At 53.0% G+C, this 25,662-nt stretch overlaps 8 protein-coding genes across 8 annotated transcripts; 3 read left to right on the top strand and 5 right to left on the bottom strand.

The window, feature by feature from the left end:
• Positions 1-64: 64 nt before the first annotated feature.
• On the top strand, positions 65-4,658 carry HMPREF1120_03490 (uncharacterized protein). The gene has a single exon (XM_009157562.1). The coding sequence runs from the start codon at positions 437-439 to the stop codon at positions 3,947-3,949; it is 3,513 nt and encodes a 1,170-aa protein (XP_009155810.1). The 5' UTR covers positions 65-436; the 3' UTR covers positions 3,950-4,658.
• Positions 4,107-6,198, bottom strand: HMPREF1120_03489 (uncharacterized protein). Its single transcript, XM_009157561.1, has one exon. The coding sequence runs from the start codon at positions 5,947-5,949 to the stop codon at positions 5,248-5,250; it is 702 nt and encodes a 233-aa protein (XP_009155809.1). The 5' UTR covers positions 5,950-6,198; the 3' UTR covers positions 4,107-5,247.
• A 269-nt stretch (positions 6,199-6,467) lies between these two features.
• HMPREF1120_03488 (uncharacterized protein) lies at positions 6,468-9,721 on the bottom strand. The gene has a single exon (XM_009157560.1). It carries the CDS (start codon positions 8,374-8,376, stop codon positions 6,811-6,813), a length of 1,566 nt encoding a protein of 521 aa, XP_009155808.1. The 5' UTR covers positions 8,377-9,721; the 3' UTR covers positions 6,468-6,810.
• An 836-nt stretch (positions 9,722-10,557) lies between these two features.
• Positions 10,558-13,749, bottom strand: HMPREF1120_03487 (histone acetyltransferase). Its single transcript, XM_009157559.1, has one exon. It carries the CDS (start codon positions 13,039-13,041, stop codon positions 11,671-11,673), a length of 1,371 nt encoding a protein of 456 aa, XP_009155807.1. The 5' UTR covers positions 13,042-13,749; the 3' UTR covers positions 10,558-11,670.
• A 6-nt stretch (positions 13,750-13,755) lies between these two features.
• On the top strand, positions 13,756-16,193 carry HMPREF1120_03486 (DnaJ protein, subfamily C, member 3). The gene has a single exon (XM_009157558.1). It carries the CDS (start codon positions 14,042-14,044, stop codon positions 15,752-15,754), a length of 1,713 nt encoding a protein of 570 aa, XP_009155806.1. The 5' UTR covers positions 13,756-14,041; the 3' UTR covers positions 15,755-16,193.
• Positions 16,194-16,524: 331 nt separating this feature from the next.
• On the bottom strand, positions 16,525-19,644 carry HMPREF1120_03485 (uncharacterized protein). The gene is made up of 4 exons (XM_009157557.1): positions 18,627-19,644; positions 17,700-18,544; positions 17,472-17,641; positions 16,525-17,419 (listed from the first exon to the last, which is right to left on the bottom strand). The coding sequence occupies exons 1-4, from the start codon at positions 18,719-18,721 to the stop codon at positions 16,811-16,813; spliced, it is 1,719 nt and encodes a 572-aa protein (XP_009155805.1). The 5' UTR covers positions 18,722-19,644; the 3' UTR covers positions 16,525-16,810.
• A 563-nt stretch (positions 19,645-20,207) lies between these two features.
• HMPREF1120_03484 (Cys2His2 zinc finger developmental/cell cycle regulator) lies at positions 20,208-25,026 on the bottom strand. The gene is made up of 2 exons (XM_009157556.1): positions 21,047-25,026; positions 20,208-20,990 (listed from the first exon to the last, which is right to left on the bottom strand). The coding sequence occupies exons 1-2, from the start codon at positions 22,940-22,942 to the stop codon at positions 20,841-20,843; spliced, it is 2,046 nt and encodes a 681-aa protein (XP_009155804.1). The 5' UTR covers positions 22,943-25,026; the 3' UTR covers positions 20,208-20,840.
• On the top strand, positions 24,148-25,516 carry HMPREF1120_03483 (uncharacterized protein). The gene is made up of 2 exons (XM_009157555.1): positions 24,148-24,292; positions 24,368-25,516. The coding sequence occupies exon 2, from the start codon at positions 24,381-24,383 to the stop codon at positions 24,792-24,794; it is 414 nt and encodes a 137-aa protein (XP_009155803.1). The 5' UTR covers positions 24,148-24,292; positions 24,368-24,380; the 3' UTR covers positions 24,795-25,516.
• Positions 25,517-25,662: the final 146 nt, after the last annotated feature.

Raw genomic sequence — 25,662 nt, 5'->3', positions numbered from 1 at the left:
GTAACAATAATATCCGAGAGTCCAAGTTCAGCAAAAGGTAAACATCTGCGCACCCACCCGTTCCGCTTCATTTCAACTTGAATCACTCCATCCGTCTCCTCTACCGCCCTTTTCCTTCATCGCACCTGCGTGGCTCTTCACTTCCCTTCTCGCCATAGACAACTTGCACTTTTCTTTCCAACAGACTCATTTGTTGTTCGTTTGCTTCTCACATTCCTTTGCTCGTAGAGCTCCGTATTGCATCATTCCTCGCTGCGCGAGGCTTGGAATGTCAGCCTAATTTCCTGTCCCGACGAACCATTCGTTGAGTACGCGATACGCCTGGTACGCCACCCTGCTTGCAACACCAATGGTATGCCTTGCCCTGTCCGAACCAGACTGTCGGCGAGAGAGATCCATGACAACATAATTCCTGAGTCCGAGTGCGAGTGCGACGATGGAAGACGCTCATGCGCATCCTCTCTCCCCTGTCAACACCATCCATACGCGTTCGAGATCGAGCACCACCCTGACCCTGCGAGACCATCCTTCCTCTGATACCACGCCTAAATCAGTTCCCCATACACGTCAGCAGAGAATTTTACAAACCCGCAATGCTCGATTTCCCGCCCAGAGGCTTTCTGTTAATGGCATCACTGTTCCGTTTCCACATTTGATTCGATCTGTCGAGAACGACACCTATTTTTCTGCTCCCCGGTTGACAAAGCGTGAAGAGAATGGCCTTGATCCAGAAAAATCCTCCGACTTGACCAGCACCTCTCCCCGGTCTAGTATATTGAACGAAATCACAAATTCGGGAGCATATCGTGTCCGAGGTGTGCATAGAAGAGCACCTATACCAGTTTTCCAGGACTCTACAGAAAATCCCTGCTCCACCACGGCAGGTCCGAACTCGCCTTCAGTCTACCACGACGCTGCCAGCGATATTCAGTCGCTTTCTGGTGTTGATTCTTTCCGAGGCTCGACCACCATGGGGCTCCGGGAAGTTTCCATAAACCTCCATCGACCATCGCCCAACAAAGACTCGCCATATAACCGTTCCATGCGGAGTAGTTCTCGTCGCGTACCGTCCCATAGCAAAGCTCGATTCAATTCAGAAGAGTACATTGAACATATCGAAAATGAACTCCAGCTGGTCAAAGATGCCATGTACTCCCCGACAACTAACATGCCATGGAAGGAGAAGCTGAGAAAGGCCAAGGAAGAGAACGAGAGGCTGAAGAAGGAAATCGAAATCATGAGGTCGTCCTTTGAATTCGAATTGCAACAGACTGTTGAAAGGTCGACGGAAACGGAACAGAGGTTGAAGCGGAGGATTAAGGATCTGGAGGATGAAATGGAACACAAGCAAACCGTGATCCAGGACTTGGAGTATGACCGCGAGGAAAAAAGCATGGCCCAAGGTACCCTGGAAGTCCTCAAGGCAAGGATTGAAAAGCTCGAAGAAGAAAAGTCCAGCCTCGAGAACACGAACCGCGACATGACGAAGCGTAACGAGGTCTTGACCCAGCTACTGGCCCTTTCTCCCACCAAGACTCACCATAACTTCGAGCTTCCGACTCCTAGAAGACGAAGTGCGCGACCCATGTCTATGATCATCCCTAAGTTGCCGTCCTCGCCTGGTGGACAAACACCGTTAAGCCGGCCTCAATCGGTCCTGATATCACCTGCGCTTCCAGCTTCCGATTACTTCCCTGCAAGCGTTGCCTCATCACCTCTGGCATCAACTTCAGGAGGCATTGCCCATTCACCGTCAGCTTCTGAGGACGCCCACTCGATCGACTCGGGGTTGGGAGAATCTGCTTCGCACTTTACGGAAAGCGCTTACTCCCGACGGTCGACACTGGCCTCCTGCATCTCGAATAGTCCACAGACGGCTTCAACCGGGCATCGTCAGCCAGAGGCAAGACCGCCGCTCATGAGACAGCCTTCTAAAAGGCGACCTAGGAAGTTTATGCCAGGATCAACCCAGTTGAAGCCACTACTTTTGCCAACCTTTACTTCTGAAAATGGCAATCTTCCTTCTACATCACCCCTTACGTCACCGAATCGGAACTCTGTTGTTCTTGACGGTGGTCTATCTACGATGCAACAGTGGGGTTCTCCTCCGGTGCTGCAGAGACGGACGGAAGACTTGATTGAAAAGGAGGCATTGCATTCATCTCATGATGTCGCCGCGCAGACGAATCATGCTTTCCAAAGTCTAGAGGAGGTTTTCGCAAAAGAAGAGGGGTTACACTACCCTGGAAGCGCTGCAGAGGAATCATATGAGTCACCGGATCAGCGACGTTGTCTACAATCGCCTAGTCGTATTCAAGATATCCAAGCCAGCACGTCTCCATATGTCCAGCATGAGGAAGATGATGCATATGCGTCAGTCGGCCCTTGGGGCCTCGGGATTGACTATGAAATGCCTACGGATGTCGACCTTGCGCGCGCTACGGACGTTGAACAGACGAATCACAGCGATTTGTCCAGTGGCCATGAACGGAACCCAGGATTCGGAACGGGTCAAACTCCTGAGCAGCTCGTCAGAAGCCTCGAAACTCTCGACGAACAAGTTGAAATTCCACGGCCACTGTTTTTCAAGGATGTCATCTCACGGGAAGGCGATGTTCAGTCATCACCATGTACACAGTTTGAACGATCTCCATGGGTTCCACGAAAACGTCGAAAACCTGGCTCAGCTTTCGACGCATCACTGCCTGAGGACGACCTCGACCCTGGTGGTTCGCCGTTGAAGCAGAGCGCGAGTCCTTCGTCGCCTGAGTCAAGTTCGGGCCCTGCGCAGCGAGCAGTTGCCGCCTCAGCCGAACCCTCGACCCGTTCTTTTGCTCCTAGGAGGCAACGTTCTAACAGAGGCCGCAGCCCCCTGGAGATTCTTCAGCAACGCAATGTTGGTCCACGTCCACTTGCTGCCATCACCATTCAGACAGTTTATGCCACATTATCGCGCTACACTTCATATATCCAAAGCTTCAAGCGGGATCCACTTGCTCTGGCACGACGGGTCATAGCCAACGCGTGGCGCTCGAATTGGGCTGTGTTTGGGAAGTTGAGTTGGTGGGTGATAGGTTTGTTCATCGGCTACCGACGTCCCCGACTTGGCCAACGTACGTGGGACTGGGACAACTATGATGGTGAAAGCATTGCCGATCGCTGTTGTGGCTCTGATGAAAATCGAGTGCCTGTGGACGTGAATTCTGCTTCCATGGAAAGCGGGAGCGTAGAGCGAGCAGTTGACAATGTTGGCGTCGCGACGAGTGCCGGTACAACCTCAACAGATGGAAAATCATCGCCACCCAAAGAACCCAAGCCAGGCTGGGGCAAGTCCCTGTTTCTCTGGGGCAAGTTCAGCGTGGCAATCATGCTTGCAGTGGGAGGTGCCATCGTGAAAGGACCAGCCGAAATGCTCCGCGAAACTGAAGAGAGAAGAAGATCACGGAGCAACAGCCTCACCGGAATCAACGTCAGAGAACAAAGCGGCGAGTCCGGCACAACCGGTCATACTGGTCGAGCCCCCGATCGTTTTTACAGACACCAGCAAGGAGCTTGGCCGGCAACAACTCCAGACCGTGAAGACATCAAAGGAATGGCAACGATCCGCAAAGTTCGAAGCTTCAGTTCTCCAACGCCTCCATCATGGCAGCATCAGGTTGAGGTTGAGATTCCACTGCACGACCAGTCCTGTCAAGATCTTTCAGAAAATGAGCAATCCAAGTTGGGCTCTCATGGGATATCCACGGACGACGATGATGCTCCTGGAGCTGCCAACGACACCCTGAAACCCGTTAGAACCGAGCGAAAGGCGATTGGATCATTATTCGAGCTGCCAGGTGACGAATGCCTCCAGAATCCTGTAACGGCAGACTCACCAGACACAGGCAATGCTGCTTCGACGAGCGGTGGAAGAGGAACTTCTATCGAACACTTGTTGGAGAACGGCTGATACTCAATTCAGTCATGACAACACGACAACAATAACACACGTTGGGGGTATTGCAGTCGCTCTATTTGAATGTGAATCCGGCTGGTGCAGACGGCCGCAGAGGAGAGGAATTGTATGAATTACGAGGTTACGAAATGATACCATCGCAGCGCAATGCAACGGGTTTCCATCTTGTCCTTATGACAAGAATGGAGGAAATTGAGGAAAGGAGTGGAGGAGCAACAGCTTGCTATGGCGCATGTTGTCCATTGGCACGGCCATTCAGTATTGGGTACTCAAGTACTAGTAATGTTCAATACAGATGAAGATATCCACCGAATCCGGAACTTGAGGATGAGCAAAACCCATGCATACGCACAGGCAGCCGAATTACGAGTTGGCAGACTGTTCGGAGAGGGTAAATTGCCGTCGAAGCTTTTACTGTCTAGAGAACAGGAAAGATAGGTAATAATCGTAATTAATAATTACCTCCTCCTAGTTAGTAGGACGATGGAAAAGAGTCCCGGTCAATTTTCTTCGCCTGATCAATGTATTATTAGTTGCGATTGCATTGTCTTGCCTTGCCATGCCATGCAGCGTGATGTTTTTGCGCTGAAGGAACAATTCGTGTCTTGTCTGTCCGTCTGTACATACCAGTACAGTGCAAATCTTCGACTGTACAGTATGTGTTTGCGGCAGCTGAACCGTCCGAAAGACCGTCTGAAATTCCACCGTTTGAAGGTCGACAAGATCAAGATCCTTCCTTTCTTATTGGTCTGATCTTAGAGCATTACCACTAAGACTGTTCCCAAAGGTGTGAGCCAAGCCAAGTCGAAGGGACCCTTTTGGTCCGTCCGTCCGTCCGTCTGGGTTTCGAAACAAAGTGTAGGGGAGGCCATTCGTTGAACGGTGCCTGCTTGACAATGGCGAGGATGGGCATAGTATGTCATGGCAAGGGCGTAGCTGTAGTTCAGCAGCAGCTGTGACGAGAGAGAGTATAGAGGCAAAGGACTGTCTGATGTGTCCATCTCGGCCTGAACTGAACTGCAGTGGACTAGGCCAGAAGCCACGGCGATGGAAGTGCCGTGCAGTGCCAGTGGTTTGTCTTCATGCCATCGTGGTCGGACATCGTGGCATTTTTCCACTCGGCCCGAGAGAAAGATAGATAGGCTCCTCAGACAAGAGCAAGCAGCAACCAACTCGAACATGACATATGCTGTCATCAAGAAATCTGACAAGCCAATGCAGGCCACTGCGGTCCGATACGGATCCTTTCTTTGGCCTCAGTAGTACATCACACGCCCAAGTTGGAGAATCATTCATTCCTTTTCTTTTCCCTTGCCTTTGGACTCCTCATCATGATCATGATCCTTCAGCTTTCCCTGCGCCCTCAACTTCCTCTTCTCTCCCACATCCCAGTTATGCACTCTAGCAATCGCAACTTCCAGCGTCGTAATCTGAATCCTTAGAAACTCCAAATCCTCCTCCGCGGCCGCAAGACTTTCCTTTGCCTTGTCCAATTTCGACTGTAACAGCTCCTCCGCCTCGTCCAGCGGATACGCCACCATGACATTCGCCCCTAGCCACAGATAGACCTCGTTTATCTCTGCGGGTCGGATCTTGGCTTTGGCGTACAGGGTATCTTGAAGACTGAATGTTGTTTCGATTTCGTCCGACTTGTTCGGATCCAAACCGTCAGTGTCCGCATCGAGGTCGTCCCCGTCGTCGCTGTCCGTGTTCGAAGTGTTTGCAATGTCTTTCCTCTTCTTCTTTAAAAACTTCACCACTTCCAACGTCCTCTTCATGTCCGGTAGTTTCTCTTTGAGCCCTGCCGCCCGTCGCTCCACGTTCTGTTGCATGAATGTGTATTTGGACACCATTTCCTGGAATCGCGTGAGCGTCGGTTCCACGTCTTCGAGCGATTTCACGTAGTCGGTCACATTGGACATGAATGGAAAGGAAGGGATTCCTCGAGGATTTGTCGTCGTCTGTGATTTGTCCATGGTGCCGCTGCTGGCCATGGCGGAGTGGTGTACGGTGGAATAGGTACTGGACTGTACGTTGCTCAATTGCAGTGTGCAAGGCACCTAGCAAGGTACTGGTACTGGTAGTGGACAGTACAGAATCCGTAGAGGATGGAGATGGTCGCCGGTTGCTGATCTGTTTCTGTTGACCAAAGCTGCGCAGCGTAGTGTACGTGTCCTGAGAAAGGAGCAAGTGCTGGAAATGCGGCAGAATCCGACTTTGAGTTGTTACTGTTTACCAGGGAGTAAGTAGTTCACTGTCTCGAGAGGGGCGGCCGGAACAACTGTATCTCCGTAGGGTAGGTAAATCCTGTATTACTAGGTAGTAATCCCAAAGCAGCCTCCACAGCCAGCACAGTACAGTGGAACTCTGTACCAATGTTCACGGTTCTAGTTGTCGTCCTGTCCTCGTCGCAGTCTATCGCCGTAGCAATCACTTCATCCGATTACACACCGAAGTTGGCATTGTTTACGTGCATTTACGGAGCGCTCTACACATTGAAAGCAATCCTTGGTCCTTTCTGGTAATCGTCATAGGTATTTTCGCTCGCGAGAGCCTTACTTGTCTGATGCCAATGTTCTACAAGTCGCATTGTTTGCCAGCGCCCGGAAAAACTTGGACCCAATCACATCCTGTGCTCCGAGTCCTGTCATGCTCATACTTTGTCATTAAACCGTTTGCTCCCAGTCCTCAAGTCTTCATGCGGTAGCAGTAGCCGCGATCCATGGAACGCCTCTCATTTCAAACCCAACCCAACCCAATCCAGTCCGTAACACATTATCCGTTAGGATGAAACAAAACTCGGCGAGAGTCTACCTTCCTCAAATACTCATCTCCGCCTCAGCGCTGCCTTTCCCCTATGAATGCTGCTGAGACTCCCATTCGGCTCTCTTTCTCTTCATCTCCTCTGCATCAAACGTAGGCAGGGTGGGAGTGGTCGGTTCGTCACCACGACTCGACGGCCGGAAGCTGCTTCCATCCAGAAGACCGGTATTCGACCTCATCTTCCGTAGACTCCGCTTGAGCTTGAGACTACGATCTTTCGCGGGACCTGAGACAGGCTGCCCTGAACCGTCCACCATCGTGGCATCGGCAGACTGGCTCGAGACGGTCCGAGGACGTGGGTCATCCTTGACGTTGTTGCGGCTTTTGATCTTTCGAAGTTCTCGCGCGATACGCTCCAATGTTGACCCAGATGACTTCTGGGTGACCGTAACATCGTCCTCATCATCCCTGGGAATAGGAAGTGGCTTCTCTGGCAACTGTTTCTCTCTTGACACTTGACGGTTGTGATTGAAGCTGCTGGTGGTAGTGCTGAAGCTGCTGCTGGTACTGGGCCGTGTGGCGTGGCTTTGACTCGAGTTGCGCTTGGAAGAAGCTGTAGATCCGAAAGAAATCGCCGAGTCCACCTTTCGCCGGCCATCTTCTTCGGTTTCAATAGAACTAAAAGAGGCCGCAGTCGGAGATGGACCACGACCAGTAATCTCATAGCACTCTTCGATGATACTGTTGGCCATGCAAAGGTAATTGTCCAGCGTGTCCCGAAGACTCTTCCAGCCGGTCGGATCTCCTTCTTTCCTGCCGCCGGCAATTAACGTCGACAGAGCTCCGGGGCCCTTGTGTTCGACGGCTTTGATGTAGAGAAAGAAGCCTTCACGTTGCTTAGAAAGAATTCGGGGTGTGAGGTCAGCCGTTGGCTGCACAAACTGCTGCTTCGAGTGGATGTTGATAGGTGGATAGAGGGTGTTGAGCATTGCAATGCAATTGGCTTTGTTGAATGGCGTCAGGGAGAGTTCATTGATCAGCGTCCATCTACGCAGACCGAGGTATACATGTGTGTACAGTTGTTGGACCCTGCGCTCCTTCTCTTCGATGTCTGTAACCCACTGCAATACTCCCGGGTACTTGCGTGCTAGTTTGTCGCGATAGCCAATGTCCTCTCTGTCAATACCAAGTTTCTCAAAAGCTGCAACAACCTCACGTCTGCGTCGGACTTCCAGATCTTTCAGATAATCCATGGCGGTCAAAGCTTGGGGAAAGTCGACTTGGTCGAGTTCGGCGGGAAAACAACGACGGACGAAGCTGGTGATGAAGCTTGGAGGCAACGAAGTGGGCTGTGACGGCAGTTGTGAGATGTGTGCCATCAGATTTGCTCGTAATTGCGCAGCTGCTGTCGCAGTGCTCATGGTTTGTTGTTCGTCGACCGCATCTTGGTTTGGTCGGGGGAACGCATTTCCGGGGATACCAGTGGACGGTGGTAATTTGGGAGACTGTTGTTGGTTCTGGGTTGTTGCGTTTAGTGTGTACATGGTGCGTAACGGGATCTCATAAGTCCCTGGATATGCCAGTAAATGTTCCAGCACCCAGGGATAGGCGGTTCCCTGCGAGCCGGAGTCGCCGTCCAATGCCGACGTATTCTCCATGGCTCGTGATCGTGGTCTCGGGAAGGTGGAGCTTCCAGTCCAAAGGACGAAGGTCGTTGGAATCCAGCCGCTGGGGAGGAAGCGCAGCGTTTCAAGTACCAGATTTTCTGCAAGACCGCTTACGACCGCGCGACAGAGGTCGATGTCTGTATGGAGTACCAGAACTTGGGAAATTCTATCTTTGTCTTCGAGTAACCCGCATCGGTAGCACCTGATCAGCACACTCTTGTTTACCACCCACGGAATTTGTCAACAACGCGCGAGATGGTGAAACCTATGAGGTTCGAGCGTCGAGGAAGTGGTAAACAGGTTGTGAACCGTGCGTAGACCACAAGATCACAGTATTATTGTTTACCGAAGTTCGGACCGGAACGGTAGTCTTGTGTTAAGTCGGGGTGTGGGACCATGCCACGATTGAAATTTGACGGCTGCCGTCAATAGTTCAACCAATGTCGAGTACAGCTGAGCCTGTATTCACACAAGATGATAGCTGCTTTCGATCGCTGATCAGTTTTTCTCTGGTGACGATCGGTCGATCGAGAAGCAGGGGAGGACGGACTCGAAGGAGCAGTGCTGGTTGGGTCGAGGAGGAACGGTCTGTGCGATGTTGAGGTTGCGGCAGTGCGAGAAGTGAAGGACGATGGATTGTAAAAGAGCTTCCAGGAGACACCACGTCGAGGCTAGTCACCGGGATGCTGGGACACAGTGCGGTGGAGAAGAAGATGGGGAAGACGGACGGTAGTAGTAGTCGAAGAGACAGCAGGAAGAAAAGGTGTTGGTGGTATCCGTTTACTTCAAGTCTGGATACTATGCAAACTTGAATGGTAGGTACCGTGATGATCGCAGCGGACAGGGGGGCGTGGAAAGTGTGGAACAGGGCACAACTCCAGTATCGCGTCGAGTCAGGGTTCGATTTCTTTGTGATGATATCGAGGTGCCACGAAACCAGAACCGTTGCGCGTGGAATAGCGCGCAGATGCGTTGCTGATGATGGACATTGACTCAACGGGCCAACGTTGGTGTGTATGGTCTGGTACAGACTGATGCTGAGTTACAACCTGTACAATCTACGGCGTCTTGTGTACAATCCAAATCTTCAGACTCTCTACCTGTCCCCTCCACCACTGCGCCCGCGACGTTCCTTCAGCCCACCTTTTCTTCCCGTTGCCTCTCGTATCAACCTTTCAGTATCTCGTAACCCCCCATGTTACTCCTCACTACTTCCGTGCCCATGTTTGTACCTCCTCGTACGCCCCTTTGCGTCCAGCCATTTCATTCCCTTTGCCGGCGTTGTGACGACCAGCTCGTCGTTGCTTTGTCCCACTACACCTGCAACAGCTCGCCAGCTTCTGCACGGAGATGAGCCGAGCATCACGGCACGCCAATTACCACTACGACTAGTATCCCCGGCCATCAGCGTCCAGAGCCGACCTAGCATGGGTCCCTGGCCTCAACCCGTCCCAGCCCTGAACCGAAGGCGTAGCCACTCCACAAATCCGCCGCGCCCCTGGGCTGGGGTCCGCAGTTTCGGCACGCTACAGATCCTCCTACGGCTCCTACGGCCCCTACAAGCTCTTGGTGCCTCTTGGTGTCTATCCAGGCCTAAAGAGCTTGCCTTAGAGCTCATTCGTCTTACCCACAATTACCACAGCCAGGGGTAGCCTTTTCAGCCCAACCGAACGCCCGAATAGCCTCTATCTAGCTCTGCACCGGTGTCAAAAATTGTCCGGGTGTTGGGTATCCGTTCGAGTCTACCCACAGAGGCGCTGTCTGTCACGGTACCTGAGCCGAGTCGACATGTGAAGCATCATCAGAAACGTCCGTCACTTCAACGCCGTCATAATCATACCTGGCCTATTCCTCGCCAAAGATTAATGAGCAATGATAGTGCGCACTTATACAGGCCCCATACACCTACTAGGTGACCAAGGTCGAGTCGTTCAATTCCAGCACAGCTCGAAGGAATGATCGTCGCTGTTCCACTATACTTCCCGCTGGCGGGGCGCTTTTTGGCCTCAAGCTTCCATCTTGTCAGTAGCCAGCCAGTCTACTTGGATCACAACACGCTACGAAAACGCGTCGAGATGCGATGTTGACGTTTGTTGTGCCGTTCCCCTGAGAAGCCACCGCATGTGTTTACGGACTGGTGATTACTTTTCCAGTGCTGGTCACACAATGCCCCAGGGCGGTAATTCATGAGGTAGTCAGAACGCGGTCTCGCGTGAGGTCTGGGACGAAAACTCTGCAGACGTCTTACAAAAAGGGATGGACCACACTTGCAGGGGGCTAAAGTCGTTCCTGCGCCGAGGGATACCCAACATGGATCCGCCCCTTGCGAAACCGTGGACCTGGATCCTAGACCTGCCCAGCGTGCCACCGGAGGGGAAATTGCAGGGGAACTGATTGTGGACAAATCATGTCCTTACGCCTCACAGCTTCACCAGCATCCGGACGACCCCCGGGGCGGCCTACAATCGGCATCCCAAGGCCCCCTCTGGACATTGGGCAACATCAAAACCGCTATGAGTGGTCCGGCCTAACGTCCGAGTGCTGACCACAGAATGGGCAGACGATGAGCTGCCATGCTGAATGAGGAACTGCGCAGATCGCGGTTCTGATACTCGATTCACCAAGTTCGAAGCTGAACGGCATCTACTCTCCCACTGTTGGCTTCGCCAAGTTTCCGCGCTGTCTCGCCTTGTTTCGTAGCTCAGTTGGTGGCTAGCATCGATGTCTCCGCGCTTGCTAAGACTGGAAGGGCTTATAAAGTCCTGAAATGGAAAGCACCAAACCAAACCCCCGGACAACGATCATCGCTGACCAGCGGGGCCCCTTGACACTTTCCAAGTATCGGGCTTCCAAATAATCACCGGTGCGCTGAGCATTGCTACTATCGAACCGGTGGGCAGGTTCCTCCGCTAGAGGTATCCCTTGATTAAGCGAACGATACGGAAAGAGTCCCGCCAAACTATGATGTAGAAGTACTCAAACTGGTGATTGACTCCTGGGACAGGATCGTCATGCGTCGACCTTCGCTTAATCCAGACCAAGCCCTTTTCAGCAGCTCAATTTTCCAGCAATTCCTGGTTGTCAAGAGGGCAACACCAGGTTTGTTTGTCCCTGCAACGGTGACGAAGTCGACCAACCTTCACAGGGTTGAAACACACAGGATAGGGTCTACACTGCTGACATGACATGCAGTCTTCCCCGGCCTCGCGTATGCTAAAAAGCTCTGCCAGTCTTGTACAATGTTGTATAATTGACGTTGACTCTTGCGACACCTTGCAAGGCAAGTTAGGTGGCGTCACTGTTGTCGTCCTCATTGCCGGTGCTCTCGCTGCTGTTGCCTGAACGATCCAAGTCGCTCAGAGCCCACTCGCCTCGAAATCCTTCTTCCGGTACTGGACTGGCCAAGTCCACGCCGTGTTCCTCCGCCCATGCCACTATTTTGGATCTGTGGATGATCATTGTGGCCAACTCTTCCGATTCTGAGTGGCCATGGCTTGCAACTCCGTTCAGTTCCCCGGCCACTGTCTTCTTCCTTCGAGGTAGCATGACCTGGCAAATTCCCATTTCGGTCAGGGCAGCCACAACATCCTCACCGAGCATACCCGTCCGATTTCCAATGTCCTTGACGGTCATCTCCTCCTTCCTTGGGTGGGCGGTCGTCGTCTTCTTGGCTGAGTGGAATACCCGCTTCGCATCGGCATCTGCGGTTTGGCCCATCATAAATCGGGCGATACGTTCAGACCAGAACCTCAGGTAGCTCCTTCGACCCATGGCGCTGAGAGGCTTCTCGGGGCCTCCAATGACGCCTCCTTCCCACTCCCAACCACTTAACTTGTACGAGACTGCCATGAGCAACTGACCAAGCTGCCGATGCTGAAAGGGAGGAAAGATGAGGATGCAGGCCAAATTGTTGCAATCCCAGGACAGATCTTCTTTGGAAAAGAAGCCAAGCACATGGGACTCGTCCAAGACGTCGTCCTCGAATACTGATGAACTCCGTTTCCTCCCCCGGCCTTTGGTCGTAGGTGCAGTTGAGGCCCGGCTCGGCGTGTGGGTCAGGACATAGTACTTGAAACCCGCCGTGTCGAAGAAGACACTCTTTTGCTCCAGAAACAGCTTACCAAACAACGACAGGTTTTGGCAGTAGAGCTTTTCTTTTTCCCCGTCGATTTCCCACACCGCATAACCCTGCCAGTCGTATACTTTGTAGGCGGATTCAGGGACCGGTTGGGTCTCGAGGCCCTGATCGCGGCGTTCTTGGTGGTGCTGGAGATGAAGAACGTAGTCGTTTTCCACGGGCGTGTACCGGAAACAACGGGGACAGACGTAAAGTCGACGACATAGCGGTTCGCTGCTAATTGTCGCCAGCATACTAGCCAGGCCACCGCGAGCTGCTGCTCCATTCCGCAGTTCGGCTGCCGTGGAAGAACCGCCAAAGACATGTTGTTGTTGCTTCCCTGCCGCGTGGTGTTGATGCTCGGGTCCAAGAATGATACTGTCCGGGTAAGGCGAGTAATACCAAGTGTCGAATAGCAGATTTCCCAGCACCACCTGGCCAATGTTCCGGTTCAAGACCTTCAAGGACGCCCTTCTCGACCGATGATGATGGGGAGACCCTTCTTGCAGCACAGACATGTTGTCAATGGCGGATGGCATGATCGAAACATGAAACACGTCGTCCTACGGACTTTGATGAGATGACATTATCTCCGCGAAGGACACATTGCGCCAGGGCAAGAATAAGCCGCGGTAACGAGTCGGTCAGTACTTGGTTTGTGCTGTGAGCGCGTATGTAAATACCTAGTGGGTAGGTGACAAGCGCGTTGATGTTCTGTTTGGCGGGTCCCGAGCCGAAGGTATTATTTGTTATTAATGTGGTCTTCTAGCTAGTGTTTCGCCTCTCTATCGAGCTGTTGGTAACCACAGAGCAGGTAAGGTACTAAAAGTACCACTATACACAACTTCACAGTTCCAATGTTGGACTTCGATCGTCGTAAGTTGGATGTTGGCGAGGGGAGGGCACTGTGGTTGACTGACGCCGCTTTAGCCTTGCAGAATGGGAGGGAGTTATCACGTGATAATTTGGGATGTCTTCCTCTTTTGCGTCGTTGGTATCAAGTTTATAAGATCCCAGGTTGCACGACTAGCCCTAGACCTGTATTTTCGTCAAGTAATGCAACATCAAGTCTAAGTCCTGATTGAGCGTACCATCATCACCAGGACTACGAGGGCAAAGCAGCGTTGCTAGTATTGGGGCAGTAACCACGTGATTATGTAACATGGTCCGCGACTTGAAATGGGACCCGCGGCGTATACCAAACAGTGCCAGTGGCAGTAAGTGATAAAGTGGCAACAAAGGACGTCTGAAGACACCCGCAGACACCACGACCTACGGCATTCCACGACCCATCACTGCCACCCCTTATATTTTCTAAAAGGCACCACGTCTATAGACACCTTAATTCTACGTTAGCCAGTTTAATCCACTCGTTTACTTTCACCTTGATCGACACAGCGACTGCGACTCCTCTGCTTGCAATAGATTAATACCTACTGTACCATCTCCATCGCTTCTCTCGTTCGTCGACTTCATCCGATCCGAGTACCGTGACCAAGCGCTAAAAGGGCACGACCAACTCACACTCAGCATGCAAAGATGAAGTTCCGACTCCGACGGCTGAGTCTCCTGGCCTTCGCGCTAGGACTCAGTTTCGCAACCCTTTGCACGGCCGAGGCCGTCAACATCCCCGCCGATGCATCTGTATCTTCATTACTCGCCTCCGGCAAAGCGGCGCGGGCTCGCGGAGCCAACAGCGAAGCGCTAGCATACTTTGACGCGGCGGTGTCCAAAGACCCAACAGACTACCTGTCGCTATTCCAACGAGGAGCCACCTACTTGTCATTAGGCAAGAGCCCACAAGCGAGCGAGGACTTTGACCGAGTGTTGAAACTGCGACCTGGGTTTGAAGGCGCATTGCTACAAAGAGCGAAGATCCGGGCAAGAAACGGAGACTGGGCCGGCGCGAGACAGGACTATGTGGCATTGGGTGCACGAGCAACAGCCGAACTGGCCGATCTCGAGGAGGCCGAGGGCGCAGCGCTTCTTGCGCAGGAGGCGGAAAAGAAGGGCGACTGGGAGAAATGTATCCACCAGGCCGGAATTGCCATCATGACGGCCAGCACGGCAGCGTCGCTGCGGCAGTTACGTGCACGATGTCGGTTCGAGCGAGGCGAGATACGCGAGGGACTCAACGATCTAGCGCACGTACTGCAGATCCAGCCGGGCCTGGTCGAGCCACATCTCCAGATCTCGGCCATGCAGTTCTACAGCCTGGGCGACACGGAGCGCGGGCTGGCGCAGGTCAAGAAATGTCTGCACTCGGACCCGGACTCGAAGCCCTGCAAGACGCTGTTTCGGGAGGAAAAAGCCGTGGCCAAACAAATCGACAAAGTTGACGCGCTAATGGACAAGAAACAATTCAACTCGGCGAGCAAGATCTTGACTGGACGAGTATCAACAACAACCAAAACCACGGCCGAAGACAACCAGGGCCTGCTCGCGGAAGTCGAGGCCAACATTGCTGCCCACCGCGCCAGCGGGATCATCCACCCCCAGGCGCCGTCGGGACTATATAACGACCTACTCGAGAAAACATGCCAGGCATACATGAGCATGAACAACATGAACAAAGCCTCCAATTTCTGTCCGGCCGCCCTAAAAGCCAACCCATCATCCCTACCGGGCTTGTTATATCAAGCCCAGAAACATCTGGACGACGAACTCCCAGACGCAGCCATCTCCACTCTCCAAACCGCACGCGATAAACACAGCCACGACTCGCAGGCCCAAAGCCTCATCAACCAAAAGTTGCACGAGGCCCAAGTCGCCTTGAAACGCAGCAAAACAAAAGACTACTACAAAGTCCTGGGCGTGTCGCGCGACGCCGACGAGCGCACCATCAAGAAAGCCTATCGCACCGCCACCAAGAACTTCCACCCGGATAAAGCCGCGGCAAAGGGCATCCCCAAGGAAGAAGCCGAGAAGAAAATGGCCGCCATCAATGAAGCCTACGAGGTCCTCAGCGACCCGGAACTAAAAGCCCGCTTTGACCGTGGCGATGATCCCAACGATCCTCTTGCAGGCCAACAAGGCGGTCCTGGCGGTGGTGGTGGTGGCTTTTATCAGCAAGGAGGCTCGCCTTTCGGCCCTGGTGCCGGTGGCGGCGGTCAGCATTTCTTCTTCCAGCAAGGAGGCGGCGGCGGTGGTGGTGGTCAACAATTCAAGTTCCATTTCCCGGGCGGCCAAGGCGGTGGTCGTGGTGCTGGCGGTGCTGGGAACCCCTTTGCTGGTTTCCCTGGCTTTGGTTGAACGGATTTGGCCTCGTGGTTTGTTTCTTTCCCCCCTTTCTTTTTGTTGTCGCCAGTTTTTTGGGGGGGAGGGTGGCTTGGCCGGGTATTCTACGCGCGGCGTTCTAGAAGGACAAGACAAACTGTTTACATATGTACCTTGTTCAAGAATTTGGCTTGCACGTACTGTACGTCCCTGTCCTGGTATCCTTGCAGTGGTGCCCCAGCCTGAGTACTTACCCGGTAGCTACCTTAAGCTATGGAGCTTTTCCTTTGTTTTGTGGCGTCCTGCGGTTTCGTTTCATTTTGTGAACCATTCAGAATACCTTAATGATGAAACGATGATATGATATGCCTATCTCTCCTATAGTACCTTTGATTGTATTCCATTCCAAACTCTTGCTGCCATTGCCGTGCTCGATACCAGCATATCAATTTGGATCCCACTGCATTGAAATGGGATCTCATCATCATTCTGAATTGCCGATTCGACGACTCTTTCTGATTCTCCCGACGTGATCGTTCTCACCATATGGTATGAAGTATTTTCTCTGTCTTTCAGCTGCACCATGAGTTGAACGGAAAAGCAGTGGCTCAAGGGCACTGAATTCGACCAGGGCTGAAGCACTGCTCCCTGACAGAACATGCGGGTTCAACTATCCCACTGGCACAACTGCAGTTTAATGTAGCCGGATCTATACAGTATGTCCATCGCACTCCCATGGTCAAACAAAACTACAATTACCAAAGCCCGAGACGACGGGCAGATTTTTTTTGAACACATTGTATTCAGGTGCTAATCTACTTGACCTCGGCGTAGCCTCATGGCCAGTGATCTGTCGTCTCTCTGGCTATTCATTCTCCCCATCAAGCCCAATTGTTGCTAAAATAGTATGTTGCTTTTGGTGTATTAGAGTGCTCTCCTCCTAGCACTGTGAGGACATGTCAGTGATCAACTTCACTCCAAGCTCAAGCTACTCCAGGCCAGCTCCCAGCTCAAGGACAACAGAACCAGCCCGCGAACCACCGAATCCGACAAGGACCCCCGTCGATTGGTGGCCGGGCGAGATACTGTATGTCAATGTCGGATCTTTCTCGACGATATGCGGGTCAGTCCTGCTGCACAAGTATTGTTGTACCAGTTCAGGTCCAAGCTGTCGAGCCAGAAGATACCCACTCGACCTTGAACGCTAGCGTAAAAACTCAATGTGGTCATCTTGTAGAACAAGTAGTTGAACTTGATCTTGGTCAAATGGCAGCTCTTGAATCCCGGACAGGGTGGAATCTTGAAGTGCTGAGTTGCAGCAAGAACCTCACTGGCCGAATTGTTGTCCCACTTGTATGCCGTAGCAACAAAGTCACATGTAACGCTGGCATTCGTGGCACCATTATCACAACCAACATAGGCTGAGCGTGCATTGAACCAGTACTGATTGTCATAGTTGCGGGGACCACAGCCCAATGAACTGGGAGGAATCAGGCCTGCATCTGGAGAACCGGTATCATTGTTGGCAAGAGAGGGCACAAATTGAGCGAGGCGATTGCCTGATTGTGGTGGGTAAGGTTCATTCGGTGGAGGTACATAGGCCCATCCATCTCCCCAGAAGAAGTGCTCGTAAGGGTTGAAGACCGGGGGAAAGTCAGCAGTATTATTGTCGGCGGGTGAAAATGATGGGAGGTCATCAAACTGTGCACCGGTCAGTCAATCTTCGTCAGGGATGCTCATTCAGGAACTTTACTCCAATCTCAAATGGTCCAACCTGCCCACAAGCAGTGGCACTCGCTGACGGGGATGAGGATGTCGCCGCAGGTGTGGATGTCTCTATGGTGAGGATAGGCTGGTCAGAACTGCTTGAGGAGGTGTCTGCCACAGCGATAGTGCCGATACCCGGGATGTAGGTTGGAGTCGCTGTTGTCACAGTTAGGAACTAGTTACAAAAGCAGGAGTGCTATGCCGGTTTACTTACTTGTAGTCTCCCATGAGGTGTACGTCAAGGTCGAGACGCCGTCCCAGTTATTGCACCAACCGACCTGCTGGCCATCAATGGTGGCAGTAATCCAAACGCAAGTCTGTCTCTTCTCCTTGGCATCGACCACGCTTGGGAAGCTCTGCGACCCGTATCCATAACCAGGAAGGATATAGGATGGATTGGGCGCAGAGGTAGCATTAAGGGTGATGCTCTGGGTAATGGTGTACGACGAATTTGTCAATGTGACCGTGGACGTAGCACCATAAGTCGGCCGACTTCCGGATCCTGCAGTTCTGGTGCCTGGCAGATAACTTCCGCCTGTTCCGGCTGTTCCAGCTGTTCCAGTGCCCCAGAGTGAAGAGTTGGCGAGTGTATTGTTCCAGCCTCCGGAAGGCTTCGAGAACGCCGAAGGACCATGGGTGCTGTTGGTCTGGATGTCGCGTTGAGCTGTCGTTGCACTCTTCAAGGGCCAGTTTGAGGGCCAGACAGTCACCGTTTGCACTCCAACAGAAATGGTTCGCCCAGGATCCTGGCCGGAACTAAGCTTAGAATCGGATTTGGACATGTAGAAAACAGAACCTCCATTGTTGGACACCTCGGTAGCCTCGAAGCCAGAGACACGGACTGTCTCAATGAAAGTGGGGGTGGTGGTCGGATGCTTGTATCCGGTCGGGAGCAACTCGCTCTGTTCGATGATGTACTCAGTATCAATGGAGGCCATTGATTTTGCGACTGATGATGGATCTTGCTCGAGAATGGTGACAGTCGGAGGAGCATATGCGACGAATTTCGTGATGATGACAGTCTCGTGGACGGTTACAGGAACGCATGCTGGAGTGGTCCTGTGGGCAGTGTCAGTAACTTCAGGAACAAACGACTCGGTATCGCTCCGAGATGAGCGTCAGGCCTGAGTCTATCTCTTACTGGGATGTAGGTGAAGCCTGTCTGACGGGCAGGATTGCTGCTTTGCAGGATCCCAACAGCGCGCCCCAAACGAGAGCTGGACGCATGATCTTCATCGTGACAACACCACTGACTCTTTTGAAGGACCTGAGTCTTTCGAGTGCTTTGAACTCGTAGTCCGATGGTCTTGCGGAAGGAAGAAAAGTAGAGAGGGGAGCAAGTCAGGAGACGCAATGTCGAGAGCCTCCTGCCGAAACGCTCGATCTGAAGAGAACCACGAACTCGAACCTGAGGAGCCTCGCAAAGGGCTGAATTTGAACTTGAATGAGTGGTGAAGAGAGTGAGAGGGAGTGAGAGGCCAGTGAAAGAAATAGGCAACGAAAAGTCAAGCCGCACGCCCAGTTAGGAAGGAAGGAGCAGAATCACGGCTGTGCTGGACAAGCCGCAAGCCGCGTGCGGCTGCGCCTATGAATCTCACCAGGTAACAATAGGACAGCTTGAGGCACACTACTTCCTTGAACAGGATGAGCAGACACTGCATTCACGGTCACCAGATCCATGTGCATGATATCTCACTCCCGGCTTCAGTCTGAGGCAGCGGGCCCGCTCAGCGTCTACCCCCATTTCACCTCGTGCCTCATCCTGCCACTTTCCTGCCAACCAGTCTTGTACACCAGGCCGAAGGCATCGATCCAACGGATGCCGGCACATCGGGACCTATAAACCTATACCATGGGCAGGCGCATCGACTGTAGCCATGAGATGGAGGCATGCAAGAACTTGATAGGGAAGAAACACACGTGGCGACGGCTGTCGGAAGACGAAACATGCACCTTTCGCAGGATCCCATCTCTGCGCAACCCAGGAGATTGGCCTGATATCATATCGCACTGTATCCCCGGCCAATTTCGAGGCAACCACGTCTGCAAAGACCATTCCGGCCCTTCACAGGCTCGGCAGCAGGAAAGAAGAATGTTTGCTCTCTCCAGAATCTGTCACCACCCATTGCCAAGGTGGTCCACCTTCTCGAGCTTGCCGGCGTCTGCATGGAATTAGCCTTGTTCCAAATCGACGGGTACCTACAGCACGCAGTTGCCATGGCGGAGATTTGATGCAGCAGGGCCATTTCAAAGTCCGCTGTGTACGCAACGCGTGTGCTCCGTTCTCCTGCAACAGTAGGCAGAGCAGAGCGGGAGACAGCCATGGCGATATCACCTTGGTCGAAGGGTGAGCGAACAGAGAGAGATTCTCGCCTTCATCATACCATGCGAATGGTCAAGGCACCTACCTACCTACCTTGAGTCTTCGAATCTTTGTGCGGACACGGACAGCATGCACATGACTCCTTGTGTCGATCAGACATCCTTGAAGCATTGACAAAGAAAGAAGACTGTGTTGGGTGAGACTCGCTCACTACTAGATACCTACAGGAGGTACCTAAGGTGAGTGGCTCGGAGTCTACAGCTGTAATGTGTGGGTGACGGCTGCTAAACACCTACGGTTGAGTATACGGTCATCATGGTCGTGTTCCGTCTTCAGCACCGTCCGTTGTTGTCTGCTGCTCAGTTCCGCAAAAAGTTACATTACATCAAGGAACAACGCGTTGTTAGTAGTCAGTATCTAGTTGAGACAAAGACTTATTGATTTCGTATGGAGATCATTTTCTATAAAGGTATTGCAGTGCAAAAACTGTCATTATTGGCAGATCATGGACAGAATATGTGTAACATCAATCATCAAAGCCACAACCCCATCGGCAAGTGGGCCAAAACTGCCCCAAGTCACAAAGATTGAAGAATACCCCCACTGATCATGTAGATAGCTGGGATGAGAGGCGAGCCAACATCAAGACCCATCATCATTTCCAACTGAGGGTGTGCTGTAATCAGCACCGCATGAAATCGTAAACGCGGGTGAGCAGTGCCATGGTACGCTCAAGCAAGCAATCCAGTTCCCGATCCCAAACGCCCGCTTGCGTGAAAACACAAAATCAAAACACAGGAGTCGTGAGCCATATGCATGCATCCAGGCAATTCAAAGGGCGTAAAGACGTCAAACAACAGGACCAAACCAAAAATAAACGTGGGTATCTTTGAATGCAGGTCGTCAAGATGAATCCACAGCCAGAGAGGCTGCATTCCAAAAGCGTACCTCTGCTCTCGGCCGTCATAAGGATCCAGACACGTCTTGCAGTTAGGAGTTCAATCATCAAGGTGACAGGTTATCCCTGCCGGCTCACCGGGCGCTGGTCTCCTCGCTGGTCGCCACAGCTACCAAGGCTTCGAGCCGATTCATCCCGCCTCCACCGCCATCCGTACGGCTACCGAAGGATGTCGCATTCTGCCGATAGGCAGCCTCAAGATTGGGAGGAGGAGCCAAACAAACCTGCAGCGGGTTCAGTTTCAGTCCTACTAGAGCTTCTCGGCCATTTTCAAACTTACATTTTGATGTCCATCGTGAGGTATTGCGGAATGCTGGGGTTCCATGTAACCATTGCTATGCATGATCATAGGGTGCACTTCTACCGCAGTCATGCCAGGGGTCGGTACTCCATCACTACTGCTTGAATCTTCTGGCGATGTTCGCGCTGGCGGCAACGGTCCGTTATACCATCCCTGTCTTTTCAGCTGTCTATGAGAAGACTGTGCGTCCAGCTCCCGAGGGATTTGATGCTGCTGAGGCGGACCCATAGAAAGGGATGGTCCCATGTTCACATCCCTTGATGGCTCGCGTATTATATTCGCCGCATTATGTATCTCATTGATCGCTTGTTGGCTCCAGGACGCCGCAGCGTGGCTTGCGTCACGTTGATGATGAGGGTCCGAGTACTGGCTAGGACCAGGCCCATCCCACGAAGCATGCCCGCTGCGGAAACGAAGGTCCCGGCTCGGAGGAGAAAATTGCATGTCCCCGGAGGGTTCCGTACCCTGCATCGGACTTGGTTGGCGTCGAGGAGGTGTATATGACCGATGCTGGACATGGTCGAAGCTCTCTATGCCTGGAAGTCGAGGGGCATGACCAGCAGCAGTGGTGGCATATTGTGCATGGGCGGGCTGAGGTGCATCGGGAGTTTGCGAGTAGGTTAGTCCACTAGTTGCTGGGCGCTGATAGTTGAAATTGGCAGTGAGAGTTGATGCATGCCAGGTCCGTCTGCGCCAATCGTCTCCAGAAGGGACTGGTTGACCAGGGACGAGAGGGAATGTGGTTGAAGTAGGACTGGCAAAGACACTGGAGTTTGAGGAAGCATGAGAGCTTGGAGGCCCCATCTGATTCACGTATATGGGATACGCAGGAGGATATTGGTTCTGATAAGGGTTTGGGCCGGAGGGAACTGAAAGCCGACGAGTAGTTGGCCTGGAGCCGAAGAAGCCTCCTGACCGAGAACTGTTTGACACTGGTGACCCCAAGGACGACATAAACCCGGGACTTCCTGGAGTAGCCGAGAAGTTGGCCGACGTAGGGGTGCTCATACCACCCGGGGAATTTGGATTGTATGCATGATATTGCGCGGGCGGCGTCTGTGGCGGCTCGATACCGAGGCTGGGTCTCATTACACTATCGCCAGCCATGAGAAGCGGCGGCGGCCGTCTCTTTGCTTCTGTCATCACGCTGTAGTTGGACGATGTCGATCCGATACTCGACGTCGAAAGATTCCGACTGTGTCCCCGGCTGTGCCCACCAGTACTGCCGGTGGTACCTGTACGGGGACGACCACTCGGTCTGACGCGGTCTGTACGGATCTGCCGTTGAAATCGAGTACCGGTAGCCGCCAGGGAATCGGTAGGTATTTCTTCGTTCACATGGACAGTCTGCGCATGTTGTCGCAGATTGTCCAGGCGGGAAAACCGGCGGTTACAATGACATTGAAACGGCCTTTCGCCGGTGTGTTTTCGAATGTGCCGGGCCAAATGCTCGCTTCTCGTAAAGCTTAGATTGCAAGGAGGATAGCCCGTGCAGAAGAACCTTTGGCCCTTCTTCTTTTTGGAGGCAGAATCTGCCTCGCCCGCTTCGGCGTCATTGTCCGAGCCATGTGGATCGTTGTCATCGTCGTCATCATCAATATCCATTGAGCCGGAGTCTTGCCGACCGCGACCATCGTCGTCAGCATTCTGGTTATGGTTTTTGCCAGAGGCATCTTGCTCCGCGCGGTGGCTCGCGGGCTGCGAGGATGGCGGCGGTTGTTGGTCTTTTACGCCGACCACATTCGACTCGTGCGCAAATGCAGGCTGATGGCGACTTGCTCGAGGCGTGGTGGGAGTGTCTGAGTCGTCCCTTCGGTCCTTTGCTGGAATACTGTCGTTCTCGTTCAAGACGAGGCTCGATATCGCAGCCATCATGGGGTTGGCGTGAGGCTAGGCGACAGTCAAGGATCCGAGCGACGGCGGAGTCACGGCCGCCCAGCTGCTGCGCATCCGGAGCGTTTGTTGAACAATACAACGATAATATGTGAACCTCGTCCTCTCACTACTACACCGTGACGGGAAAGACCTGGCAGAGTTGTCAAGGTGGTGGCGACGGACGGCGTCGGAGGGGTAGGGATACGGCGATAAGACAAGGATGTCCGGAAGACGAGGGTCAGGAACTGGAAGGCTGCGCGCGCCAACAATCCATGCGATCGAGGTAGTTGGCAGGCAAGGCCGCCCCAGATGCGAGGGGGGAAATGGCGACAAAGGGAACGCTGCTGTTGAGGTACTGATGACTCCTTCGACTTGAAGTCCGCCAGAATTTGCAAAGGGAGTTCAGATCCTGGATGAAGTCGATGATCTCTGACAAACTCGACGGCGCTGATGCAGTGGATGGATGGGAGGTATCGGGAAGTGGCAAGGCGGACCCTGGCGCTTCGATGCCACTGGCAGTGTGGAGTCGAGGAGCGAGGCAGATGACGAGGATGCCAGGCTAAAAGTGAAGGGCTGAGCGGTGTGTGAACGGATGGGTTTGGCGAGGTACTCGAGACAGCGTTGATCCGGGTGTGCACCACTGCAAGCGATGATGGGGAATGAAGTAGGTGTAGATCAGGGGGTGTATAGCAATTAGAATGGCGAACTATAGACAAGAAAGAAAGAGACGGCGATGAATGAGATGAGCGGGAAAATGATGATGATGATGAATTCATGAGCCCAAAGAGGACGGAGGAGAGAGTATAGAGGCGTGTTAAGCCGCAGCGAGGACGAGGTGCATGTGCGAATATGCGAATACTGCAGTGCTAGTGCCGTGTCCGTGTCCGTGTCCGTGTCCCTGCCTGCGCGCCTGTCGACACCTGGAAGAAGCCCCAAACTGACCTTGGAGAGGGGCGGCGCGCAGCGGTAGGGAACTGGAACTGCTCCTGAAAGGCGACACTGCAGCGAGTGGACAACTGCAGAGCCCTCGCAGTCGCAGTGGCAGTCGCCTCTAAACACAGTTCATGCCACGCCTGGAAAAGAGGCTAAATAACTGGGGCCCGGGGCATGATTGGGCGCTGGCCTGGGACGTGCGAAGCTGAGGGGGCTTGCCGCATCTTCGAGGCACCGGGAAAGGCACCAGTCACCACAGACTCGGCGGTCGGCGCGCTTCAAGTTCATCGAAAACTCGGCCAAGGAACAGTCGTGAAAGACGCTCGGCACCGGTGACTCTCCCACTGCATTGCAATGATAACGAATGGTGCAGTAATAGTGGTCGTGCTATTCAAGTGTTGGCCAAGGGACAGACAGGTACCTTTTATTCGCGTCCATTCCGCGTCCACAGGCACAGGCACAGGTACAGGCACTTCTGACTGCAACTCGCAGACTGTTAGCGCTGATGCACAACTTGAACGGCGCTTGCACCAGGCGATGGAGACGCCAGAGGCACCAAGAGCGGCAGCCAAACTCGAAACATACGGCTCCCTGCAAGATCCAGCGAACTGCAGCCTCATCTTCAACCCTCTGCACACCATCAACCGGCCTTCGCGGCCTTGGACCAACCCGTCAAAGCCCTCCTCGCCTCGCTCGATCTGGGCGTGACATCAGGCGCTGCCACTCTGACACTTCACTTCATCTAGTCTTGATGCACACCAGGACTATCCCTTACAGTGCCCGCGATGTCTCTCGGCTGCGCTCGCCAGTCACCCAACCCTTCGGCGCCCTTGCACCGACGAACAGAGTATACAGTCCGTCTGGCACCTGTTCTGCCAGCTCATCTATGATGTTGAGGCTTCCTTTCGGCCGCACATGATTGTTTCCGTTACACCACATCACGGCGTCGAACACGAACGACAGACGTCGGATGTGGAAAAGTCTCTTTTCCTGTAGCCTGCCAGTGTCTCCTCTGTTTCGCCTCAGGCTCTAGTACCCGCTTTAGTCCTGCAGCTGACTTCCGCTCGAGCCGTCCATACTCGCCGAAAGACCGCTGGGCACGCAAGGGAACCTGACCGTCCGCGCATGCAGTCCTATCAAACGAACCGAAACGTTAGAAGCCATCAACGGAAAGACTTGATTATTATTACGTGCAGTCAGACTTCCGTGTAAGGTGGGGAATTCGGTCTGATCTGCACCAGGAGAAGACGCAATGATGGTTTGCTCGGTTCAGGCACAGGCACCGCCACAGGCGCACGCACCGCTGGCCTCAGGTACACTACCTACCTTACTGTACGTTGTACCTCTAGGTAAGAAACGCCTCCTGTGCCTCGCTAACCATTGGTGTCCTCCATGTAATGCGCACGGACGCTTCCCAACCCCCCATAGGAAAAGTATCGGGTAACCGTCTTTTGCCAACACCAGTGTTCAGCTGTATACGTGTATGTCATGTCGATTGGTGGTCTGCTTAGCCGAGCGAGCTTCCATGTCTAGCAACTGGCACCTATCACAGGAATCACGGTCGACGATCTGTAGGAGATCTTATACACCATATTCGAAAAGCATATATGATCAACGGCTCGATTCGGATCGACATAAAGCCACCGCTACTATGTATACATACGGCCACTACGGTCGACGCAATGCTCTCGGGTGTTTCGCAAATGTATCGCAATGCTAGTCGTTAGACATTTCTTCTCAATGACATACTCCGTTAAAAAGCAATTGAACGATCCTTGCTGAGTATA

This window comes from Exophiala dermatitidis, assembly GCF_000230625.1.
Source record: "Exophiala dermatitidis NIH/UT8656 unplaced genomic scaffold supercont1.3, whole genome shotgun sequence".
NCBI classification, from domain to species: Eukaryota; Fungi; Ascomycota; class Eurotiomycetes; order Chaetothyriales; family Herpotrichiellaceae; genus Exophiala; species Exophiala dermatitidis.
Note: the sequence above shows the minus strand (reverse complement) of the source record. Positions and strands in the feature narration are given on the sequence as shown.